This window comes from Gasterosteus aculeatus, chromosome 7 (genome assembly GCF_964276395.1).
Source record: "Gasterosteus aculeatus chromosome 7, fGasAcu3.hap1.1, whole genome shotgun sequence".
NCBI lineage: Eukaryota > Metazoa > Chordata > Actinopteri > Perciformes > Gasterosteidae > Gasterosteus > Gasterosteus aculeatus.
The window spans coordinates 32,151,542-32,160,560 of NC_135694.1; the positions used below are offsets into that span (position 1 = coordinate 32,151,542).

At 43.8% G+C, this 9,019-nt stretch overlaps 2 protein-coding genes across 2 annotated transcripts; both read left to right on the forward strand.

The window, feature by feature from the left end:
* Positions 1–684: 684 nt before the first annotated feature.
* ttc1 (tetratricopeptide repeat domain 1) lies at positions 685–5,001 on the forward strand. The gene is made up of 8 exons (XM_040180092.2): positions 685–838; positions 1,420–1,818; positions 3,043–3,103; positions 3,183–3,295; positions 3,378–3,414; positions 4,181–4,329; positions 4,547–4,601; positions 4,707–5,001. Exons 1-8 carry the CDS (start codon positions 773–775, stop codon positions 4,832–4,834), a joined length of 1,008 nt encoding a protein of 335 aa, XP_040036026.2. The 5' UTR covers positions 685–772; the 3' UTR covers positions 4,835–5,001.
* Positions 5,002–5,873: 872 nt separating this feature from the next.
* Positions 5,874–8,695, forward strand: pfdn1 (prefoldin subunit 1). Its single transcript, XM_040180093.2, has 4 exons — positions 5,874–6,115; positions 6,661–6,827; positions 8,330–8,414; positions 8,571–8,695. The coding sequence occupies exons 1-4, from the start codon at positions 6,047–6,049 to the stop codon at positions 8,652–8,654; spliced, it is 405 nt and encodes a 134-aa protein (XP_040036027.1). The 5' UTR covers positions 5,874–6,046; the 3' UTR covers positions 8,655–8,695.
* Positions 8,696–9,019: the final 324 nt, after the last annotated feature.

Below are 9,019 nucleotides of genomic sequence, written 5' to 3' on the forward strand. Positions count from 1 at the left end.
CCTTTGACCTCTTCGGTTTACATTCAGAATTCAAGTATGACAGATAATGATTATATATAAAGAAACCAAAAGTCCAGCATTAAACGCATCTGTAATAACCTTCGTAAATAATGTAAACACAGTTAAATATAATTAAATCTATGGTTTAAATACATGTATTCGCACGTTTATGCGTGGAAAATAAACATCTGATCCAAGAGCAACGAGTGTGCGTGTTGTCAAATGTTGGTGCTAACACATCCCGTCGGACCAGGATTATTTATATCTATTATTTAACTTTTAACCGCTGGCATCGCAGACGGATTTCTAGCACAACGCACACGTTCCATTGCGTTGACTCTTACTGTGAAAATCGGCGTACTTCCGGTTTAGCGGCTCCGCTTCGTATTTTAGTTTAAAACCCCAAAAGTGATTAACGGAGTAAAACGTTGTCAGTTTGTCTCGTTTTTTGGTTCTAAAGGGCAAACGATAAAACGGCTGTCCACTTCCGTTTTACAGTTTTGGATTTATAACAAAAAACGAGAAACGAGGGTTTTCGTTTTCTGTTTTTTACGGTAAAAGGGACTATCAAAAGGTACACGGACCTCACACACATGTGCCACACACATTAAAGTGTACATTGTACTGCATGCAAAGACGTTATAACCGCATTTCAAACGACTTCATCAGTAATACTGTAAATAAAACACGAGGTAACGATAGCGGTGGTTTAGGGGGGAGCTATCTCGTTCTCATCGCATCTCTGAAGATTATCGCGCATGCGCAGTAGCGAATGGAGAGGCTGCATGGATTGCACAGCGGCAGACAAGCTAACCGGCGTCAGAAGGAGAAAGTACAGGTAAATTACACGTTTTACCTTCTGTTAACCGTCAAACCGATGACATCACGTGTATATGTGACGTAAACAATGGTTTACCACATTGTTACGGCTGGGGCTGTCTCCTAGCCTAACTGTTAGCAGCTAACGTTAGCTACTTGTTGGCGGTTAGCTGGCCATAAACTCATGGGGGCTTTAAATGTTTTCGTTTTTATACCAAACTTAGTTCAGAGATGGCTTAGCCCAGATGTGTATATTACAGGTACAAGTACAAACCTGTGTATATCGCAGGTACAACTACACACTCACACATCTATTCATGTATGTCATTTATGAGACCAGTAGAAGGAGTGTGGTTGTTTACATGTATATGATCTTATGTATGATGTTATACATCTGTTTATGTATTTTAACACAGCTTTAACACTAGTTGCCCATTTATGCCTATGATAATATAGTCAATATTTGTTCTATAATTAAATGATAACATATGTCTGTTGTAGAGCCGGCGTTGGGTTAGGGTTATTCTGCATAACATCACACGGGTAGGAGGCAGAGACAAGTTTAAATGTTGACCACCATCCCCTCATTTTGTGTCACAGAGCTTCAACATGAGCAGCCAAGGAGCCGGAAAACCAAGAGAGAAGGAGCAAGAAGATAGCTTCTACGACTGCCAAGAGACCCTGGAGCCTTCAAGCCGAAGGGTGGAGGAGGACATTTACGCAAAAAGTCACCCACTGACTGACAGAAGAGACAACACAAACCGGGCAGGAAGAAGTCAGGAGGAGGAGGAGCAGGAGGAGGAGGAGGAGCGGAGCGACAAGCTGCGAGGGAAGAAGCAGCAAGGCGAGCGCTCACAGGAGGAGGAGGAGGAGGAGCAGGGTGACAGGCTGCAAGAGGAGGAAGATTCAGAGACGAAGGATGAGCGCAGCCATGAGGTGGAGTTTGATGATGACTACCTGAAGGAGGCGGAGAAGGAGCTGACGGAGAAGGAAAAAGAGGTGACAGATGTTAATCTGTAAATTGACGTGACACTCACCCTAATTAACCAGGTTATATCATTTATATACCATAAGGACCGAGGATGCTGGATGATGTGCAGATTGTAAAACCCTCTTTGTGTAAATATGGAACCACCACATTGTAGATTCAAATTTAAGACATCAAAACTATGAAGGACAACATGGATTTAAAGCAGAACATATTTTAGACCTTTTGCTTAGATGACAGCTTTGACCCTCTTGGCCTTTATTCAATCAGCTCTATGAAGGAGTGACCTGAAAGGTTCTCCAACAGGCAGTGAGCACTTGTTGGTTGCTTTGCCTTCACTCTGTGGTCCAACTCATCCTACACCCTCCAAAGTGGGTTTAGGTGGGGTTTAGGTGGGGGCCAGGTCATGTGACACAGCCCGCCGTCACTCCCCTTTTTGGTCAAATAGCCCTTACAGAGCCTGCTTGCTTTCGGGGGGGAAATCACACGTATAGAAGACCATCCGCTCAGTTTCTATGCGTCTTACAAAGACACGGTGGGTGGAAACAAAAATCTCAGATGTGGACTCATCAGACCAGATGTCCACCGGTTTAATGTCTATTCAGTTTGTTTCTGGGCCCAAGCAGGTCTTTTCTATTTCTTATTTTTCTTCCTCAGTAGTGCAGCCATTGGACCTTGAAGGCCTGATTCAGTCTTCTCTGAAGAGGTGATGTTGAGACGTGTCTCAAAACTCTGAGACGCATTTCTGTGGGCTCTAATCAGAGCTTTGTGAGGCTGGTAACTAATGAACTTCTCCTCTGCAGCAGAGGTACCTTTTGGTCTTCCTGTCCAGGGGGGGTCCTCATGCCACCCACTTGCATCACAGTGTTGATTTTCTCGACTGCACTTGAGAAACATTCAAAGTTCTTGAAATGTTCTGGATTGACTGACCTTCCTGTTTTCGAGTCATGATTGACTGTGAATTCTGTTCACTTAGTTGAGTGGTTCACCGTATAGAACTGTGCACCATTCCTGCACCACACAACTGATGCTCTCAAATACACTAAGAAGGCAAGAAGTCCGGTAATTAACTCTTGACACGAAACACCTTATAATGGAGAACCATCCAGGTGACTCCGTGATTACATAACAAATGGATTTTAAGTTAATGAACTGAAACCAAATCCTTTACTTTGTGAAAGAGGCATATAGATAGATTGATATATTGATATTCAAAACCTTCTTTTTTCTTTCAGAGTCGACGGCAAGAAAGTTTATCCCTGAAGGAAAAGGGCAACAGCCAGTTTAAAGCTGGAGGTGAGTGACATCATAGTGCCGTTTTCCTGATGAACCAGTACAAACCGGTACAAACCGGTACTCACACGTTTCTCTGCAGACTGGCTGGAGGCAGAGCAGAGCTACACCGACGCCCTGGTTTCATGTCCGGTTTGTTTCAGCCGGGAGAGAGCGGTGGTGTTCTCCAACAGAGCAGCTGCTCGACTCCACCTGGTAGCAAGCAACACGCTAACTCACTGGCGAACATGCTAATTCAGTGGCTAACGGCATTCTAACGTCTGTCTCTTCCTGTCAGGGTCTGAAGGATAAGGCCATCGCTGACTGCAGCAGAGGTGAGTGATGACATCATTGTTTAGGTTCATTGATATCTGTTCTGATTGGGAAAAAACCTCATAAGGCAGCCGGCCCGGACTCCGTTTCCCCTCACACCCTGAAGCATTGTGCTGACCAGCTGTCTCCGGTGTTCACTGACATCTTCAACACCTCCCTGGAGACATGCCACGTACCAGCCTGCTTCAAGGCCTCCACCATCATCCCTGTTCCCAAGAAGCCCAGGATCACAGGACTCAATGACTACAGGCCCGTCGCCCTGACCTCTGTAGTCATGAAGTCTTTTGAACGGCTAGTCCTGACCCACCTAAAGACTCTCACTGACTGGACCCCCTGCAGTTCGCCTACAGATCCAACAGGTCTGTAGATGATGCTGTAGACCTCCCGCCCGCGATGGTGGAGGCCTTGAAGCAGGCTAGTACGAGGCATGTCTCCACACCAACAGTTTCTTTCTGTCGGCCGTCGGGCTCATCAACAGAGCCGGTCCCCCACTGACTGACTCTGACATCCCACCGGTCACTTTCATTTGTTACTTTCTGTTCCCTGGTGCCCTTTATTTTTTAATTTTTTAATATTTTTAACTAACTTGTATTCCTTTATTTGAAACTAACCCATAGCATTATATTTTATTTTATTCCTCTTGCACTGTTGTATTGTCGTACTGTCTGCTGTTATGCACAAACCGCCAAGTCAAATTCCTTGTATGTCTGACATATTATGGCAATAAATGTTTCCTGATTCCTGATTGGTTGCCTGTGGTTGCTATAGCAATAGAGCTGAATCCAGACTACGTACGGGCATTGCAGAGGAGGGCGGAGCTCTACGAGCAGACAGAGAAGCTGGACGAAGCTCTTGAGGACTACAAGAAGGTTCTGAACCTGGACCCAACCCAGACCAGTGCCAGTCAGGCCTGCATGGTGAGGAGAAGGAGCAGAAGCCTGGGGAGGGGAGGTGGAGCCTGGGAAAGGAAACAACGTTGGGGGCAGGAGGAAATGTACTTTAGTTACTTTCCTTAGTTGATGAACAACATGTCTCTCTCACTTGTGTACCTGTCGGTCTCTGCATGTTCGTCTGTCTCTACATGTCTTTTTGTCTCTACCTGTCTGTGTCTCTGTCTACCTGACTGTCTCTTAGAGGTTGCCTCAGCAGATCCAGGAGAGAAACGAGAAGTTGAAGGAGGAGATGATGAGTACGTACTGCGCTTGAACATACCAGCTCATTAATGATTCAATTAGACTTGTGGCGGTATTTTTCACAATAAAAGCCTCCAGTGAACCCCTGACCTCTGATGCAGGCAAACTGAAGGACTTGGGGAACCTGGTCCTGAGACCGTTTGGACTTTCCACCAACAACTTCCAGGTGAACCAGGACACAGACACCGGCTCCTACTCCATCAACTTTGTCCAGAATAACAACAGATGACATAACTGAGGGCAAGGATGGCATCACAGAGGACCCTGGTTGTTCTCTGGGATCCATGGTAACCGCAGTGCACAGGACCAACTGCTGTGACGTCGTTCTTACAGGATCCTTACAAAATAATAAAGATCATGACAAAGCTGTTCAAATAAAGTTTTGGATTAATTCAAGTCAGTCTTAGTAGTCATATTCAAGGAAGCAGTTTTAAAGTCAAATGTCAAACCATAAAAAAAAAAATGTAATGCTTGTTTTACATATTTATATAAATACTGTTGCAACAAAAACATTCACATGTGTTGATAAGTAAATGTCTATCTAACAAACCTATTATATTATAAATCTATGTATTAAAATTAACATAATATAACCTACCAAGATAGTACAGACCAGAACAACCGGAATAAACGTAATAGAATTTCTTCAGGAAAGCCAAACTACAAAATGATCGTGAAGTGCTACTTTGTGCAGGTAGAGTGGTCGGAGGATCTTTCCCTGGAAGGAAAAGAAGCTCAGTCTTGTCACGGTTAACCATCAGGTCAGACATCTACTGTGAGATGTCAGTCAGACATTTGAGCTGCTACCTGTGTCTCATGTGAGTGGATAATTGAGCAGAGACATATGGTGTACAGAGGGAATAGCAGGGGACCCAGGACAGAGCCTTCGAGGACCCCAAGTTTCAAACACATAACCTCCAAGTTAGCCGTTGAGGTAGGATGAGAGGAGGGAGAGAGCAGGGCCTGAGATACCAAGTTCCCCAACGGAGGAAATAACGTCCGGTGGTTCGCAGCAGAAAGGTCGAGGTGGATGAGGAGAGAGGCTGCGTTGGCAGTTGCTCAGAAACAGCAAGCAGGGCAGTCCCTGTTGAGTGACTTGCCTGGAAGGGTCAACAAAGCTGTTATGGTGGAGATAGGATGAAGGTCAGTTAATCTGCTCTTTGAGAGTTTTGGAAAGAAAGGGCAAAAGAGAGACAGGCCAGTAGTTGTTCATTTTAGACGCATTGAGGCAGGTAGAGGTTACCAAGGTGAACTTTGTAACCCTAGTCATAGAGGGAGGTTACAAATGTGTGTATATGCACTTATCTTCTCTCTTCTCTCTTCTATATGTGTATATGTGTGTGTGTGTGTGTGTATAAACAAAACAATATATGTACATAAACAAAGGGGGCGGTAATGCGTCGGTAGCAAGAGAAGAAGAAGAAACGGAACCGCCCCGCACATGCGCAGTTTGTGTACGTGGGCAGCGTTGTTAAAGATGGCCGCGCCCGTAGATCTGGAGCTGAAGAAGGTATAATATAACGTTTGCACTTGGTCTACCTAATAATTACCTGCTTTCTCTCACCTGCTCTCTGTGTTTACAGGAGAGCTGCGCGGTATCGAACCTCTCACAGCCATTTGATAATTGGTCGTTTAAAGCACCACAACTAAACACGAAGCTAACTCTTAGCATAGCCACGTTAACTACACATTTAATAGGGCAAAATAAGAAAGATGATTAGATATTTGGTAAGAGAGGACTGCTATAAAAACACATTTGATCTATTTCAATATTTCATTACAACATCTTTTGAATGCCACATGAATCTCGCAAAATAAACAAAACATAAATCGACTTTTTGCCAATTATAAATGCTATGAAATACAAAAAACACAGTTGAATCAAGTTCCATCAGAGTAATGTCTCTCTCGTGTAGGTGTTATTAGAACTAAGATTTGTCCTCCTTTTTGGAGACGTGCTGGGACTAAAGAGCCGCCGGCCGTAGTCAGTGTCCTCCTTTTTGGTGTTATGATGTTGCTCAGGTGTTTTTCCTCACAGTGATACCTCTCCTGTAGGCCTTCTCTGAGCTGCAGGTGAAGATGATCGACACGCAGCAGAAGGTGAAGTTGGCCGACCTGCAGATCGATCAGCTGACTCGAGTCCAGAAACTAGCGAAGGTGACTCACAAAGAGATCTCCACACTGTCGGACGACACGCCGCTCTATGAGGGAGTCGGACGCATGTGAGTCTCCATAGTAACAAAGGTTCAGGTCAACAGGTGACAAGCAACGCTCTGGTGTGTCGATTATGGATGAACTGACGGATGTTTGCACTAGAGACACACACACAGTATTTAGTTTTAGAGTGATGTCATCTTTTATCAAGTTATCTTTGGCAGACTGAAACTACAATCATAGAGAGATCTTCTTGTTTGGGAGTGTGGTGGAAATTACAGACCGAAGATTGCCTGTGTGCACAATTATTAGGCAAGTTGTATTTTTGAGGATTATGCAACTAAATGAAAGATTTCCCATCTCACTTGTTTATTTCCCTCTGTTAAAGTGAGAATAATAAACTAAAAATGTACAAATTAACATTCCTGACATAAAAAAAACATCAGTGACCTATATAGCCCCATTCTTTTCAATAAAGGTAATAAGGCTGCCATTCATGGAGTCTGCCAGTTCCTTGATCTGTTTTGTGCAGCAGCAACCACAGCCTCCAGACACCGTCCTAGGACGTGTACCGTTTTCCTTCTCTGTATATCTCCTGTTTAAGAAGGCTCCACAAGTTCTCAATAGGGTTTAGGTGAGGTGAGGAAGGGGGGCATGTCATTATTTTTTCACCTTTAAGGCCTTTACTGGCTACGCTGTGGAGTATTTGGATGCATGTGAGCATTGTCTTGCATTAAAATCACGGTCTTCTTGAAAGATACAGACCTTTCCCTGTACCACTGCTGAACGAAAGTGTCTTCTAAAAACTGGCAGTAGGTTTGGGAGTTCATTTTAGTCCGTGTTTAACCCGAAAAGGTCCAACTAGCTCATCTTCATTAATACCAGAACCCCACCTCCACCTTGCTGGCGTCTTGAGTCGTTGTGGTGATCCAGCCACGGGTGCATCCGTCTGGTCCGTCAAGAGTCACCCTCATCTCATAAGTCCATAAAACCGTTGAAAAATCTGTCTTCAGGTTGTTCGTGGCACAGTCTTGACGTTTCAACTTATGAAATAATGAACTACTGAAATTCCAGCTGCAAGTCTTTTGTGGTATGTGTCTCCAGCTTTGCACATCTTCAGATGGAAACCTTTGTACATTCTTCTTGGCAAAAAAGCTGAAGCTCAGTCTGATTGGATAGAGAACGTCTGAACTAATTCTAATTTTTATTTTCCCAGGCAAAGACTTTGCAATTGTGAGAATTACAGAATAAAGACATAAATTAGCTGTAGCTGTAAATGACGCATGCGTTAGACCAGGGGGATCAGGTTGTTCACCAAGGCAGTGCCGGTAGATCGCCTAAAAAACATTTATAAATCACGTCAGGTCACCGTGCATGCACGGCGGACCGCGGGAGCAAATAGAAAACTTGGTAGTGCTAATTATCGATCCTTGCTTACTAAAGGATGCATTTCATTTCATTCAAAAGCCACCCTGGCTGACTTTGCAATATCAGAGGATAGACCCTCAAAACGGATGCACAATGTTGCTCAATATTATGTGAAATGATTGGAAGCTTCTCTGGGTTTCAGGTTCATTCTTCAGTCAAAAGAGGAAATAAATGATCAGCTGACGGAAAAACAGAAGACGGCTCAAGAGAAGATTAAAGAGCTTGAGGTACTTATACATGCTAATGTATATACTATAAATACACAATGGCAAGACAAACAACTAAACAAAATACACAATAACTACATACTGCTATTTGCCATGAATGCAAGTATTTTACTCTATGTCCTGTGAGGCCTGAATAAGTTTTTTTTTTTTTTTTAGCAAAAAAAGGTGTACCTTGAACGCAGCGTGAAAGAAGCTGAAGACAACATCCGTGAGATGCTGCTTTCCAGAAGAGCTCAGTGACATGATCATTAAATGTAATAAAGAAACAATATGATGCATCATCACGTGTTCATTTCTGTAACTTATCGCTGGTTGTTGATGTTCAAAGGTTGAACCAGTTTGTATTGTGTTACTGCAGAGTGACACTGTGGTCGCCTGCTTTTGCACTTCCTCGTTCCTGAAGCCCGGGACTCACCCAACAAACCAAATTCACATGTTGTCGCTCTCATGGAAAATACTCAATACTTGTGTTCTCATTTATGTTGTTTATTTAAGTCTTACATTTGGTCGTTGATGATTAACATTGTGGACAACGTAAGGTGAAAAGACTGCCAGTTGGGTCCAATACAAAAGCCAGCCCCCGCGCCTCGTCCCACCCCCTCCTC

Coding starts and splice junctions, on each gene's coding strand:
- pfdn1 (XM_040180093.2), top strand. CDS start 6,047: ATGCGCAGTTTGTGTACGTGGGCAGCGTTGTTAAAGATGGCCGCGCCC. Junction 6,828..8,329: donor TATGAGGGAGTCGGACGCAT/GTGAGTCTCCAT, acceptor TCTGGGTTTCAG/GTTCATTCTTCAGTCAAAAG. Junction 8,415..8,570: donor AGAAGATTAAAGAGCTTGAG/GTACTTATACAT, acceptor TTTTTTTTTTAG/CAAAAAAAGGTGTACCTTGA.
- ttc1 (XM_040180092.2), top strand. CDS start 773: ATGGAGAGGCTGCATGGATTGCACAGCGGCAGACAAGCTAACCGGCGT. Junction 839..1,419: donor GTCAGAAGGAGAAAGTACAG/GTAAATTACACG, acceptor TTTGTGTCACAG/AGCTTCAACATGAGCAGCCA. Junction 3,104..3,182: donor CAGCCAGTTTAAAGCTGGAG/GTGAGTGACATC, acceptor GTTTCTCTGCAG/ACTGGCTGGAGGCAGAGCAG.